Consider the following 16,919-nt stretch of genomic DNA (forward strand, 5'->3'; position numbering starts at 1 on the left):
TCAGGTTTCTCCAGAAATATCTGACTGGGTTGAATCAAGGATTCAGATAAACATCATTTACTGTTTTTAATATTTTTTCCCTCGTGGGGACAGCAGGCTGGCTGGGCCACTCAAGGACATTCACAGATTTCCTTCTGTAGGTTTCTACTGTCTCCACATATGATCATGGAGCTCAACAAGATTGACCACCAGGTTCTTGGTCAACACACTAACAAAAGCTCTTCTCCATCAGTTGCTCAGTTTGGCCAAAAGGCCAGCTCTAGGTAAAGTCTCCTACATGCTTCTGTGACCCTCCATTGAAGCAGAATTTTTTTCTGAAACACATCTTCCCCCGATGTGTGGCTTGACACAAACCTGTTTCTGAGCACTACAGGCAGTTATTTTGACCTTATTGTTCGATTTTGGCTCTGATATGCATTACTAGCTATTTTATTTAGGCATGTATGCCACAGGTTAACTTTCACTTGAACTATAGTAACATCTATAAGTGATATGAATGCTCCTGAGCTATTCCAACTGTGCCAGATAAAGGTATGAATACTTGTTTTTTTTTACTTTAAAAAAAAAAAAGCTTTACCATTATGACACACATCTCCAGGAAATCCTGTTGAATTAAGCCAGTCAGATGACAACTTTGAAACTCCCAAAGTGTTTCCAAATTTTGTGTTCTATATGCATCAGACATTCAACCAACAATCTCTGGGACGTCTTGAACATCTGAAGGCAGAGACTAGATAGATAGAAAAATAGATAGATAGACAGACAAGCAGACATACAGCGAAATAGATAGATAGACGGACAAACAGACAGACAGACAAATAGATGGACAGACAGACGGATGGACAGACAGACAGACAGACAGATCTATTAATATTATTACTGTCACCATACATCTGTAAAGAAACAAAAACATAATTTTTTTGATGAATGGTTGGGTGAATGAATTATGAAACCAGAGAGGGCAGAGTTTTCCTATTCATTGCTCTCTGTGACCTCCTCTATAGACATATATATTTATGGTCTCTGCATTTCCATGGTAACCCCTTGCCTCATCCATCACTAAAAGCTTTGATTATGCACTCTTATACAAAACATACTTATTCAAACTGATCACACACACAAACCGATTTATAAATAATTATGGAGGTTAAAGTGTGGGGAAGGTTTTTGATATGTTTACTCAAGAGTTTACAGTGATGATTTGTTGGATTTATAATGTGCAGTGCAACACAAGCAATAATGTATGATGCCCTGAAATCCTCCAAGCCTGAGGCAGGAATGTTACTGTAGAAAACAAAAAGGAAAAAGAAAAAAACAAAACAATAACATCAACAGCAATATGTATTCGAGAGTTACCATTGCTGTTCTGAGGCGTATTGCATAATAGAGGAATGAGGCACACTGCTCTCATTATGTGCTGTGATTCATTCGCTTTAGTTCTGCAGGTGGGCTGTCTGATCCAGTAATTTATGTGAAATCATGATTGACATTATTCCTAATGTAATTTCAGTGAAAACATGATTATAGCTTCTCTAAAAAACAATAAGCCTCAATACAGGTTGCTTTATGCAGCTATCCATCAAAGTCTTTAAAGGACATGATTTGTATTCCATGTTTAATACGTTTAGTGACTCGATCTAAGATATGATTAATATGAATGGAGTCTTTCTCTCTCTTCTTGGTTTGTATAAAATGGAGGTGAGCGTGATTTCACCAAGTACAACATGTTCCTGGAACAACATTCCAATCAACCAATCAGAACTGAGATATAACTTTTCAGAAAATATCTGTTTTAGGCTTACAATCAGAGTTAGGTGCTTCTACACCCTTGTTAATCAGCTATTATTTCCCACTGATTGTAAGAATAAATTATGGGTAAGGTTAGGTTTAGGGGTAGGGATTCTGTTAAGTCTATATTTTTGGACAATAATGTTGATCCAGGATCATCAGAAGATGTTGATCCAGAAACATGTCTTACTTGGCAAAATCATGGCGACCATAAAATGGAGTGTATGTAGTATTAACATCTTGCCATGTTTAGAACGGAAATATAGTTATAAATCTCTCTGCACAGTTATTGCCTCCTTGACCACAACACACACACACATGCACAACTTAATATCTCTTGATGTGTGTGTGTGTGTGTGTGTGTGTGTGTGTGTGTGCAGATGTGCAGAAACAGTCCTCATAAATAAAGCAAAACATATCTATATTAAAATTTCAGAACAATTGATGAAACGGCAGCATAAATTACACTAGAATAAATTATTAGTTTGAAGTTACTATATCAATGTATACTTGTTTTATAAATGTTGAAGTTATAAAAGAAGAAATGGATTAGTGTTAACACTTCAAAATTCACATCTGTATCTGTAGACAGGAATTTATAGGTTAAGTATATATGTTTAGTAGTGATTTTCTAAGACGTTTGAAATGCAGTATTGGTAATAAAGGCAATGTTTTCCTTCAGTCTAAGATTTCCAAGATTTTCAATGAAGGAAATAAAAGAAGTGAAGTGACATTCAGTGAAGTGACATTCAGCCAAATAAAAGAAGAAATAAAAGAACAGTGATTAAATGAATTACTGAAGCAATACGGACCCCTGGTGTATTGCCATGAAGCGACTTTTAATTAAAATAATAATAAAAGAAAAATTGATCTTCAGCCAAGACAATAAAACTTCAAAATAAATAAATAAACAACTGTGTGACTCATGTGTATGTTTAATTGTATTATATACATATACAAATGATTACATCACTCCCACTGGCTCCCTGTCATTGTTCAAGTGGATATTAAATCTCATGATTATCTATAAGGAAGGCATGGTTTGGGCCTTCAATATTTGTCTGATATTTCAACCACAAACATTCAAAGGCGTGATCTCTGCTCCTCGTTTTTTTTTTCAATGTATTTTTTTTTTGTTAAGCGCTTTAAGGTGCAACTTTTAAAGGAGCTATAAAATTATTAGGCCTATTATTATTATTATTATTATTATTAGTTTATAAGTAAATAAATATCTCTGCTAAAAGCTAAAATAGTAACTGGCAAAATGCTTGTTATCAACATCAACATCATCCTCACATGTAGGACATTTCCATTTGCCGTTTCGTTTTGCTAACAGCAGTGCAAACATTTCTGATCATATCCAGCATAGACATAAAATACCTAAAATGCCTTAATTGGCCACTGGATTGTACGTCAATGGCACCGCCATATTGGTCCGGGCAACTTGCCAACTCTCATAAGTTGAATTGCAGAGGAAACACAGAAGCTGCAATAGAAGGGACATTCAGATGCATTAACTCACTGTTTAATGCAGGACATGAATGCATTTAACCTGTAGTTACAAATGCATTAATACTGTTTTGACATTTTAAACATTGAATCGCTGAATACTGATATTTGAAATTATAAAAAAAAAAAAAATGAAAAGATACTTTAAATGTGAAATTAAAACTGACAGTAGGTGGCAGCAAGTTACTGTTAATAAGTGAGTCATTGCGACAGAACCAAATCATTTAAAGGTGACATATTATTCACCAGAGGTTACCCGCTCTCTATATGGAGTCTCACACTACACTGACTGCTACACATCACCCTGGATTACATTTCCCATGATCCATTGCTCTAATCACAAGCTCACATGAAACCAATTACACACAGCTGTCACGAATCTCACTCTCACCTGGGAGCTATTACACACACTCTTTAACACCCAATCAGTTCCTGTTCAGATCGCAGAATATTGTTTGCGTTTATCGATGTTTAGCTATTGCTATCTTTCCATGCCATTCCGTGTTCTTTCAGTGTTCCTAGTTAGTCTTGTGTATTGTTCTGCATTTATCACTCCCCTAGTATTAGCTGCTTTACCGAGCCATTCCATGTTTCTCTGTTCTAGTTTAGTGTGTTTTGATGTGATGTAAAGAGAAGACACGAGACACGTTCTAGGTTATAGCATGCAAGTTTTATCTGCCTTAGCCTTTTGTGAAGTTATGCAATGTGAACCCCCTTGTCGCTGATCCATTGTGCAATGTGAACACAACAGTAACTGAATGCTACCCCAGATAGTCACGCAGTGTAAAAACAACAGTGATCTGATGAGTTTATTGAAACAACTGCAGCTATTAACTCCAATCTCAGAATAGTTGTAATCACACAAGACTTTGCCATTGAAAAAGTAACGAACATCTTCTCTTTCATTTTGTAATCTCAGATATGGAAACTGCCCTTACCCACTAGATGTTACAAACACGCCAGGTTCCACCTCCACGCAATCACTACGCATGCCCTCACCGGAATACTAAGCACATCCACCTGATCCTCATCACCACCCAATCACCTCAGCCCCATAAAAACCACACACACGCACTCAATCGATGTCCGCTCTCGTTTGCGACAAGGTTTTACCTTTATGCTAACTCTAAGGACTAACTCTTCTTCTACTTACCTCTCTCCAGCGATTCTCCGAAGATCCAGATCCCCAGTGTGCGTGTGTGTGGTTCACCTTCCTCCTCTGAAGTCTTCACCCAGCCTGCACGGATCCATCCCTCACTCCACCCTACACTACCTGCTCCTCTGCTTGTGTCTGTCCAATAAACCATTCTGTCTGTTACTCCTCAGCCTCACGAGTGATCCGTAACAGAAGACCGGACCAACACCGCCAGGCACAAGCATGAGCCTCACGGACCCCTTTCAAGATCTGTTTAATGCACTCCGAAGGACACTCACGGCTACAACTGCATCCCCAACACCAGCGAGCACTTCCTCACCTTCCGTTCACGCCAGTCCCATGGCCCGGCCAGCGCCCTACTCTGGTGCGGCTGAGGAATGCAGCGGTTTCCTCCTACAAAGCTGGTCCTGGAGATGCAACCGCACTTGTACCCCACTGAGAGATCTAAGGTAGCCTTTGTAATTTCTCAACTGCAAGGTAAAGCACTACTGTGGGCAGATTCAATATGGACTCAAAATAACCCAGTTATACAGTCTTATTCCAGCTTCATCGACCATTTCCGTGAAGTTTTCGGCAAACCAGCTTGGGACTCTTCCATTGGTGAGAAGCTGTATAATCTCAAACAGGGGAAAATGTCTGTCAATGAATATGCCCTTCAGAGCAAGATTCTAGCAGCCTCCAGTGGATGGAACGAACAGGCTTTACTGACTACCTACCATCAGGGATTGGAACCTCGATTGCGGTTGCATCTCGCTGCATACGAGGACACCATCGGGCTAGAACGATTCATCCAACTGTCCATCCACTTCGCCACTCGTACGCAGTCGTGCCTCGAAGAGCACCAGGGCCAGGCGTATTCCTCTACGCCACTCTGCTGACCAGAGGCCGTCAGCTCCCCAGAACCAGCCAGTGAACCCATGCTACTAGACTCCTATCGTCTCTCTATGGCTGAACGACAAAGACGGCTGGCCCAGAATCTATGCCTCTACTGTGCAGCCCCGGGGCATGCCATCGCTGTATGCCCCGTCCGTCCTCCTCGTCCCATGGTGAGTGCTATTCTCCCTTCAAGATACCAAATGAAACCACTCACTACTGTTGTGACACTTACTGCCGCTGACATATCTCTTCCAGTTTCCGCCCTCCTTGATTCTGAGTCAGCCGGCAACTTCATCTCCGGCGCCCTCTGATGTCAGCTCAAGCTCGCTACCACGGCAAGGCTGTCAGCCTACCAAGTCCACACTATCACTATCAATGGGTCCCATATCCCTCCAAACCGACATGGTAGTCAGTTTTAATTTAGCAGGAGATTTATCTGCCTGCAAGACATTACTTACTACTTGATCAATAAAGGTTTTATCACTTTGTTAATCGAGCTAGGCACAAACAAATTTTTCTGTAGTCACATCTTTGCTTGATGATACCCGTACTGGTACGACCGTTGATGTATAGGATGATCCCCTTCTGGACACACTTAAGGACACAGCAACTGTGGACTCTTTGGACCTTGAACCTGACGATGTTACAAAGAAGAGGTCGGCGAATGCAGACGCTGACTCACCATCTCCACGTGGAGGTGTCATTAATAGAAATGCACCTTTTCATACGGATTACAAAATTAAAGAATATTAAAAAATTGAGTGTGACAGTTCTCCTTATTTATTTTATTATTCATATTAAAATAATAATAACCTTTTTTTGGTAATATTTACTATTACTTGCAGGACTCCAGACTGCGACCATTTTTTTCTAAATTTTTAAACCATAGAAGGTGAACATGTTGGTATTCTTGGCACTGTCACTGGAAGCAAGTTTGGTTTTACCTTAATTTTTGTTTTCATTTTGAAAAGCTTATATTTGCTGTTTATCTCACCTTATGCTATGGAGGCTCTCTTTTATTTTTTATTTGATTCCTCAGTGTTTGCTAAACGTTCTGTACAGCATGTGGTTTATGCCATGCCTCATCTTATTAGGTTTTTTTATTTTGTAAACTAGTTTGTCATACCTTACTGTTTTATTGTTGTTGTGCATTTTAATTAACAATAACAATGAATCCATCTTTTTTGTTTTAGTCTTAAGAAGTGAAAGGTGTATACCCACCTAGAAATTTTTCATGTTCTAGGAAACATTTTCAGCAGCAAGTTTTATTTTAGTACCCAGAATGTTCTGCTAAAAGGTAGGTTAACTTTTTTCTAAAAACATTCTAAAATGTAGAATAATAGATTATTGTCCTTTAACATTCCAATAAAGCTTCTGACTACACTAGATGTCTAGAAGTCTTACACTAGACTTACATTGCTCAGAAGTCAAATTTTTGTTTGATGTCAAGCTCCATCATAAATAACACCAAAAACAGCATTACTAGCTTCACTTATAAACCAGATTTATTTTATTTCTGACATTTACAAAACATTTACTGGGATTAACACAGGTTTGACGTCACCATTATGGTGTTCAGTAATTAGGCAGTTTGAGTCAACTTTTCAATGCTAGCTTTTATTTGGCTGCTGTAGCTATGTTTATTAGTGAGAAACAGTGTGAGAAAAATGTGATTAGATGATGCTGGCTACTTGCTGATGGTAAAGATATCATCATGCAGTGATCTGATCTCATCTAGAGTCTAATCTATGCTGATAGTTTCATATTAGTGACTATAGAAGAGGGCCTTTCAACAGCATAGGGTCCAGCAGTATTTTTATCATAATTTGTATTTCTGTCTGGAGAAGAAATACAGAGAAGTTTTATTTTTAAATCCTTGAAATAATCTGATTAAAATTTTGCTGGGTCTTAGTCTGTTGAACCGTTGAACCATAGATTAGACTACGTGAAATCAGATAAGCAGTCTGCTTCGTGATAATATCTTGATAATCAGCAAGCAACCAGTGTCATCAAATTACATGTTCTCTTGATGTTTTTGACATAACAAACAGCTACAAAAGCCTGAGAAAAGCATCGAAAAGTCAAGTGTCAAATTGCCCAACTAAAGTCAACACTGATCACCATAATGGTGATGTCATTCCAAACTATTACTTTCTAACAGACATCAACATCTAAACCTCTGTTAATCTCAATAAGACCTTTTCTAAGTGTATGGCAGGAATAAAGTCAATCTGGTTTATAATAAATGAGATTGTTTTTGGAGTTATTCAAGTTGTAAAAGTTTGGGTTTTTACTTTCAACCAAAATTTGACATCTGAGCAACATCTGAGTCCACACACAATGTCCAATTGAAAGTTTCCCGCTTAAATCGTAATTAGAATGTTGGGGGATAATGTTCTAATAATGTAATCAATAAGCATTGTTAGAATATTTTTAGAGAATGTTATCATAACATTTAGTATAACATTCTGGAAAAAAATAAAACGCTGAAAACATTCACAGAAAATATATAATGTTCTCGGAACATTCTTAGAACAATAACATTCCTAGCTGGGTATGTGTAAGCAAAACAGACAAATATCCTTTAATGTAAAACATGACAAGATCATGAAATCAAAAGCAGGGCTTGTAACACAGTAAAAGAGCAACTCCATTCACACAATTCAAATCACAAATAATACTACTGATGAAAAAGAACGGGTTGAGTGTTAACCACTTTCGTTTCCATATAACTAAACTATGATAAAAGTTTATCAGAATGCATTGATTAATCCCATGTTGTTGAAAAAAAAAGAAAAAAACTTGCTTGTGCAACCAACTGAGAAAGTTGCAACCAGTGGGAAGAATGAGTCTGGAGCCCTGAATTTCCCAGCTCCCCCTTCAACGATCTAGTACCCCCTGAGCACCTGCGTTTAGAATTCTCTGGCACTGCCCCTGGTCATATGACATTGCTAAAGAGAACATATTTTGTATATTTGATGTAATACATTGTGTTTATGCAGTTTAAGGTTAAAAAATCATTATTTTTCATATAATGTACATATTTTTGCTCATCTTTGTCTCGCCTTTCTGAAATTATTTTTACAAAGCTCATCATTCTAAAAAAGGGAAGTGTGCTCTGATTGGCCAGCGGTTCCATGCGTTGTTATTGGCTGATTGCCGCATGTGACAGAAATGTTACGCCCCTCACCATACTGTGATTCCGAATCTCTGCAGGACGAGACTCAGCTCATCTGCATGTTCACATCCCATAATTGGTTCTCTCTTAGCAGTTCAGTAAATGCACTTTTAGGAGCATAGGCAGAAATCCCAGGGGGGCTGGGAGGGCTGAGGGTCAAAATCTAAAAATCTAAAAATAAAAAATAAAAACCACGCTGTGTATTGTAAATAACAATGTTTTATACTTTAAATAACTTTGTTTATACTGAAAAACTCTGGATATTGGTTAATTTCACTTCAGTGTCGGGCGATTTATAAACTGAATAACTTAAGTAAATTGTGGATTAGTGTGTACTGGAGACCCAAACCATTTCAAACGATTCAGTTCGATTTGGTGAACTGGTTCGACCGGTTCACTAAGAAGATCCAGTTAAATAGAATGATTCATTCGCGATCGGGACATCACTAGAAGAGTATAAACCAATAAAACCCATTACAAACAAGGCATTTGTTGCATCCAGTGTGCACATAATTACTGATTATAATGACTTGTACTGTCTTTTTACACAATGCCTTGCATATCGTGCTGTGTAAACATAAATCCACATCTGCTTTTGTGATCGGAGAAACAAGCTCTACTCTACACTGCTCAAAACTTGCATTTGAATCATCATTGGCAAATTATTTAAATATAAAAAACTTACCTACAGGCTTTGAGTCAGAAGTGCCATACTGTCCTTGTAAAGTTGGAATTTTTCAAACTTTATAGAAACAGCCTTTGTGCCATAGATGCATTGTAGGCTACTGATTCAGAAAACAGTCCTCATCCTCCATAAAATGCGCAACAAACATCTGAATAATTATGTTGAACTGTTATGGAACAATGTTTTAAATACAACTTAACCATTGATTTCTAGTTGTGTCCTCTTTTGGAAGACCAAACATAGTAGTTTTGCTTTAACAACCAAACACACAGAGACTCCACAAAATGGTGGCGGCGGCAACAGTGAGAATTAAAGTTACGCCTTTTTTCTTTGATGTAAACTTCTCTCCACTTTTTGTCCAGACAAAGCCGCAGCTCCCCATTTACTTGTTTTTGTTTAGAGAGCAGTCTTGCCTAGACCAATATGGCAGACTCGTTGACTCATTGATCGCAGTAACAGTAAAGAGCGGCTAATGAAGTGTCTAGGTATTTATATGTCTATGATCTTGACAAGAACATCTCCTCTTCTTCTTTTTCTTCTTGTCTTGGTTAATGGTGGATTGAACACAACTTTTAGGTGCATACCGCCACCTACTGTACAGGAGTGTGCAACATAATGTCATCTAAAGTGTTTTCATATTCTGTTTGTCAACCCTGCATCTTTAAGAAATTTAAATAATGCCTCCCGGGTAACTCTTATGCCCTCTTGGTTAATTAGGGGCCAAGCACCGAAGGTGCGTAGGCACCTATTGTAATCGTTGGCGTTATTATTCTGCTTCTTCTTCTTCCGCCGCAAGTCTATGGCAGCCCATAGAACCGATTGCGGGAAAGTTGTATAATTTGGCACACTGATAGAGGACAGTCCCAACATTAACTATAGCAAATTTGAAGTCTCTAACTCCTACTCTCTAGCGCCACCACTTGTCCAAACTTTCAATGTTTGTATGCTAATAACTTTTGAACCGTAAGCCAGAAAATGGAAATTCTTTTTTCCTCTGAATCCTTGGCTCATGCCAAGTCGAATGAAAAAATTTGAATTAGTTTTTTCGCTATTTTAAATTTTTTGAAAAACCTACTTTTTCGAACTCGTCCTAGACGGTTAGTCCGATTGCCACGAAAATTGGCTCAGATCATCTTCAGACCATGCAGGCAAAAAGTTATGGAATTCAAGTTGATTCATCCAACCGTTCTCGAATGATACGTGTAAAAATTTGACGAAAAGCACGCAAAAATACACGTGAGGCTATATCTCGGCAACAGTTTGGCATATTGAGACCAAACTTGGTGTGTGTTATAGTAACCATGACCTGAGACTACCTGCAGTGTTTCGACGCAGCGCCACCTAGTGGTCAGGAGATATGAAAAATGCATATTTTGGCTTATAACTTCTGAATGGTTTGGCCAAAAATCACAAAACTGGTCCCTTTAGATTCAGTGAATCATGTCGAGTCGTATGATATAAAATTATCCCATGTCGGCCATTTTAGGCGTCGGCCATTTTGAATTATGTTTTAAAATGCTGTATTATTTTAACGCAGCATCGTATCGTTACGAAAATAATTACAAAAATATTCGTCTCCATGCCCTGAAGGTACTCAAAAAGGTTGGTGGCAGCGCCACCTTGTGGTCAAGGGTTATAATGAAATATCACAAAAATGCTAATAACTTTTGAATAAATTAGACTATTAAAATAAAAATGGTCTCCCTATATTCTCTGGGTCATGCTGAGAGCATTGATACCAATTATGCGAAAATTGGCCATACTTCCTGTCCGCCATTTTGATTAATGTTGAAAACCTACTTTTTCGAACTCCTCCTAGACTGTTAGTCCGATTTTCACCAAATTTGACATGAATCATCTTCAGACCATGCTGGCAAAAAGTTATGGATTTCGTGCCGATATACGAAACGGTTCTCAATTAACGCATCAACGAATTTGCTGGAAGGGTGCCAAAATGCATTTGAGGCTGTATCTCTGCAATGCTTTGACATATTTGCACCAAACTTTGTACGTGTCATCGCCACCTCACACTGACCATGCCACATAAATTTGGTAACAGCGCCACCTATTGGTCAAGAGTAATAAACCATTCATTAACCATGAATAATTACACTTATAAAAATGCTAATAACTTTTTAATGCTTTAGACTATTGCAACGGAACTGATCTCAAAATATTCCCTGGCTTATGCCGACAATATAGATACCAAATATGCCAAACTAAGCGGAACTTCCGGTCCGCCATTTTGATTTATGTTGAAAACCTACTTTTTCGAACTCCTCATAAACCGTTAGTCCGATTTTCACCAAAATTGAATCAGATGATCTTCAGACTATGCTGACACAAAGTTATGGATTTTGTGTTGATAGACAAAACCGTTTTCACATACCACCGCGACGAATTTGAAGCACAATGCCAAAATGACACTTGAGGCTGTATCACTGGAATGCTTTGCCATATTAACACCAAACTTTGTGTGTGTCATTGAAAAGTCACACAGAGTACACCAAATTGATTTGATTACAGCGCCACCTATTGGTCAAAAGTGATAGGCCTTTTAATCTTATTACTAGTGGTTGTCTTTATGATTTTTCAGCCATTTCAATTACAATCATCCTAAAATTGTTGTAGTTGCTCATTGTTGAATTTGGTGTGATGCTCCATGCTATGCTTAGCTCCTCAATTTGCCGGTGGAGTGCTTGGCCCCGTAATTGCTGCTTGCAGCTATATTTGTTCTAAGTGTTTTATGTGTGTTTTCCATATATACTTACTATCAAATCACAAACCCATGTACTTAAATTCATTTACTTTCTCCATTGGCTGCTGATATAATGTTAGATTTTCTTCTTGACAATTGTGTTTGTTTGTGAACATCATGTAACAGGATTTGCTTGTTGATATCTTAAACCCCCACTCATATGACCACTTTTTGTTATGTTCTCTAACACATGACACATTCCTTCCTCTCATCCATATGGCCCCATCATCAAATAATACATTTGAAAAAAATGTCATTTATCATAATGTTAAACAATACAAGACTGACTGCACTCTCCTGGGGAATACCATTATTTACATTATACTGCATTGATACCTCTGATCCAACTTTCACTCAAATTTTCCTATTTGTTAAAAAGTCCATTATTCAATTATAAATTCTTCTTCCAAAACCCATTCTACTTAGTTTAACAAGCAGTCCTTCCCTCCACATAGTATCATAAGCCTTCTCGATGTCAAAATATACTATTGTAATCAGCTCTTTAATTTTCAATGCCTTTCCCACCACATAGTACATGCAATATCCTGTGAACTATTATCCTCTCCAACCATTTGCATAAGTGATATGTCAGCACAGGTCTATAATTACCAGGATTAGTTGGATCTTTACCAGGTTTGTTAAATGGTAGAATGGTAGACCAGCACGCCCATGGGCTCACAAATGGGTGCAAATGCATTTGCTAATTAAACGACGTGGCACTGGACACTTGCGTATAAATTGTTATTGAATTAGAATTTCCACGAAACCATCCTTAAGAAAGGTAATAGACCCTCCACAATTTTGTTTGTTAGGTCTATCATACCTTACAGGTCTATACCCTGGAATCACAAAATCTTGTTGGGCTGGGAACCAAGTTTCTTGTGCACATACTACATCAGATACATGTTATTCATGAATGTACTTTTTAAATTCTTGACCATTAGCTGAATGGCTTCTCACATTCCATTGTTGTATATGAAGTACCATGATTAGCGTCTGGAACGATAAAACTTCATAATCATCGGGAAGAAGGAGGCGGGAACCGGCGGACAATCAATTACATTTTAATAATCAAAATAAACACAAAACAGCACGTCAGCCCCTCACGGCCGACTGCCGCGCACAAACAAAACCAAAACACAAACTAAAATCCAGGCTTGGTCCTCTCTCGTCCTTCACTGTCGTCACTCCTTTTTTATATCCTTCCATCTCCTCCGTGGGACTCGAGACCAGTGGGTCGAGCAGGTGTCGCTCATTTCCAATCACTCCACCGGCCTCGCTCCTGTTCGCACGGCTCTCGGCCCCGCCCCACTTGTCACAGCGTCCTAATCATCAGTTTGTGTATTTCCTCAATTTTCAGTGTCAACAATGCATCTGATCTGCCTTGACGTCTCTCATGTCAAGAAATGTTACTACTGCCTCTACAATAGCCTTAATTCTGTCACTTTTCCTTTTTAACTGTGATGCAACATTGATGATGTGAAAAATGAAACCAACAAAAGTTGACTTTCTTCACTGCTAAAGTATCTTCATCAACTTGATGTGCTCAAAACCATTCTTTGATAATCTGAAATCTGGATTGGTGTCTGATTAATGGCTGTTATGTTCCTTTGGCCTTTTCCACTGGAGTTTCTGTCATTTGATCCTGTTTCTCTGACTTTTTTTTAGTGCTTATGCATATAATACTTTATTTAAAAACTACCTAACCTTCTGGACTTCTCTGGCTTCTCTCTGCACTTCACATGCTGCAAAACGCTGCGCTATGCTCTCCTCCACAGTTACTGTATTTAACCTCTGCATAATTTTCACATTTACCATACTTATGCTGACCTCCACATCTAGCACACCTTAGCTTTCCTTTGCACTGCTTTGCTGTGTGCCCCATTATTTGACTCTTGTAACATCTGAGAGGTTTGGGAATGTACTCTCTCTCACACTGTAATACATGTATCCCATTTGCTCAGAATTAGGGACATACTCAATGGTACTCCTGAGATAACTCCTCTCACCTTTGTCATTGCTCCCGGAATATGAGCCTTCATCCTTTCCCGTTGAAGTGAGGACATACTGAGAATCTTGTCTTGTTTAGTTTGCTGATTGCATGTATCAGTATTCTTTTTCTGTTCATAAATTTAGCGAATTTAATTTTACCAATCTCCTTCTCAGTTGCCCTGGTAAGTTTATGTGGGAGGTAATGTCCACCATCCTGGTTAAACTCAATTATAACTTTCCAGTCTTTCCTTTGTGTTTTCTCTAAATTCTTAAGTTTCTGTTTCTCATTCTAGTTAGCTTTCAGTTTCATACTATTGTTTCCATCACCAAACATGCTATGTTCAGACCAACTTTTCCCTCTATTTCTTCCCCTCAAATCTGTTTTCAATCTTGTTTAATTGGCTATCATCCATTGCCTCCTTCCAGTTACTCCCCTCTCTTACAGTCCAGAGACAGACGCTATTGCAAAAGACAAGAACAGAGTCTGACACTCAGTCTGCACTTAACAGCAAACAACCCAGCAGCAGAAGTTGAGTTCTGAAGAGCTGCAAACGGCATTGTGTAGCTTACTTTGTAAGGTAAGTTATCTTCAGATAACATCAGAACCGATGAAAGATAATATATGTATATGATCATACATTGCACATTTGTTTTCGGTTCAATTTTAAAGACAGAGCAGCAAAATAATTCTAATGCATACGATTAACAATTCCATGTTGTAATAGAATGTTTTCCAAATTTAGGATTGCAACCATCTTTTTAAAGGTGGTAGATATCAGATATAACACAAAATGAGGGATTACACCCTGCTCACTTAGACATACTTTGCACTCATCAGTGTTACAAGTTTCACTTAAAGTTGTACTTAAAATTCAAATGTGAATAGCATTAGCTTTTTAAGTAGCAAATTAGGCAATTTCCTTCATACAAACTGGGATGCCTGTAACCCACCAAAGGGAATCTAGGGTCAAAAGGATTATCAGAAAAGTGCAAGCAGTTGATGGGGAAAAAAAGGAAAGACATTTTGCTAGCATTGTGCTTTTTAATGGTATTTTGACAGCACTGCTTGTCAGAAAAAGACTGATTGGAATCAGATTCTGTTATTTTAATACTGAGAGTAATGTTTTTTTTTAATACTGAAAACTATTGGTAAACTCTGTTACATAGCATCAAATGGTAATATTTAACTAAAAAATTTTACATGGTCCCTTCAGAACAAAACAAATCTAGTAAAACATACAGTATGTTTTTCAAAATGTCCAATGGGGGGGAGGGGTGGGGGGGGGCTGGTCCAGATTGGCAATTTCCAGTTATTCTAAGTCCCCCCAGTGTTTGTGAAGGTTACAGCCCGACTTTAATTAAAATGCATTTGGATAAATTTCATATTGTTTTTGTTACAGAACTCTGCTTCCAATTCAGTTCTAATGGAAAACACAACGAATTCAACTTATTATATTGATTATTATGATGGATATTCTGATACAGAAGATTATTCTGTAGCCAGCCCTGATGAGGACGTACATCTTGGATACTGCAGGGAAGCAGCATGTATAATTATGGTGATCTTTAATGTGATCATATTCCTTCTTGGCATCATTGGAAATGGCGCGGTGATCTGGATTACTGGTTTTAAGATGAAGAAGTCAGTGAACACCACCTGGTACCTGAGTCTGGCTCTGTCTGACTTCCTTTTCTGCGCTACTCTCCCTTTCACCATTGACTACAACTTGAAGGGGAGCTGGATCTTTGGGCTCTTCATGTGCAAGTTCAACTCTTTTGTTATGACCCTCAATATGTACAGCAGCATTTTCATCCTGGTCATCATTAGTGTGGATCGCTGCATCACCGTCAAGTTTCCCGTCTGGGCCCAGAATCAGCGCACCGTACTGAAAGCTTCTGTAGTTGTTTTGTTAGTTTGGTTCGTGTCTTCTTTGCTTAGCATTCCACCTGCCAAATTCAGAGAGACTACGAATATAGGATCAAAAGACATATGCTATAGCAACTATGAGCATCACCACAAAACTGTTGTGTTAATGCGCTTTATTTTGGGGTTTTTGATTCCATTCCTGACCATCTTCATCTGTTACTCCATCCTGATCCGTAAACTTAGAGCAAACCAAATGTCCAAATTCACCAAACCCTTCAAGATCATGACGTTACTGATCACAACTTTTTTCATCTGTTGGTTGCCATTTCAAGTAGTTTCCATTTTAGAGTTGGACCGAACCGAGCACAGCTCTGCCTTTCACATAGCCCAACAAGTATCCGGCAGTCTCGCCTGTGCAAACAGTTTTCTAAACCCGTTCATCTATGCATTCATGGCCAAGGACTTTAAGAAGAGATGCTATTCCTTTCTTTACAAGATTGAGAGCGCCATTGATGAGGAGACCTAAAGTACTTTAGGAGCAACTTCAATCACCAATTCTGTGGATAACAGACATTCCACTGCTTTCTGAAACTTTAACACGAGTCATGGACTAAAGAGGATTCTGGCCCATAGAAACGATTTGGCATTAAGTAGTGCAGTTATTTTGTCTGTTGCACGTTTGAGCTTGGAAAATTAAAAGTTGAAGATAAAACATTTTTAAATAAAGGTTCAATATAAGCTACTTTACAAGTCATTATATTTTGTTTATGATAGCTATTAAATATTTACAGTTTTTATCTTACCATATAAGTTACTGATTAACACATGGGGTGGGGTGAATGGGGAGTTAAAATTATTTGTGGTTTTTGAATGTATGTCTTAAACATCATTTGAAAAGATAATTAAAAGATCGACAAATGTTGTCATGCTCCAAATCTCTCTCTCTTTGTTCTGCTAACATATACATAAAAAATATAATAAAAATCTTGTTCTAACCATGCTGTTTCCTTAAATGCTGGGAATTCTCTTAATTATTTAAAGGGGACATATGATGCAATTTAAATTTTTCCTTTCTCTTTGGAGTGTTACAAGCTCTTGGTGCATAAAGAA

At 38.1% G+C, this 16,919-nt stretch overlaps 1 protein-coding gene across 1 annotated transcript; it reads left to right on the plus strand.

Moving 5' to 3' along the window:
• The first annotated feature begins 14,312 nt into the window (after positions 1 to 14,312).
• On the plus strand, positions 14,313 to 16,717 carry LOC132140465 (chemerin-like receptor 1). The gene is made up of 2 exons (XM_059549249.1): positions 14,313 to 14,520; positions 15,343 to 16,717. Exon 2 carries the CDS (start codon positions 15,367 to 15,369, stop codon positions 16,333 to 16,335), a length of 969 nt encoding a protein of 322 aa, XP_059405232.1. The 5' UTR covers positions 14,313 to 14,520; positions 15,343 to 15,366; the 3' UTR covers positions 16,336 to 16,717.
• Positions 16,718 to 16,919: the final 202 nt, after the last annotated feature.

This window comes from Carassius carassius, chromosome 5 (genome assembly GCF_963082965.1).
Source record: "Carassius carassius chromosome 5, fCarCar2.1, whole genome shotgun sequence".
Lineage (NCBI taxonomy): Eukaryota > Metazoa > Chordata > Actinopteri > Cypriniformes > Cyprinidae > Carassius > Carassius carassius.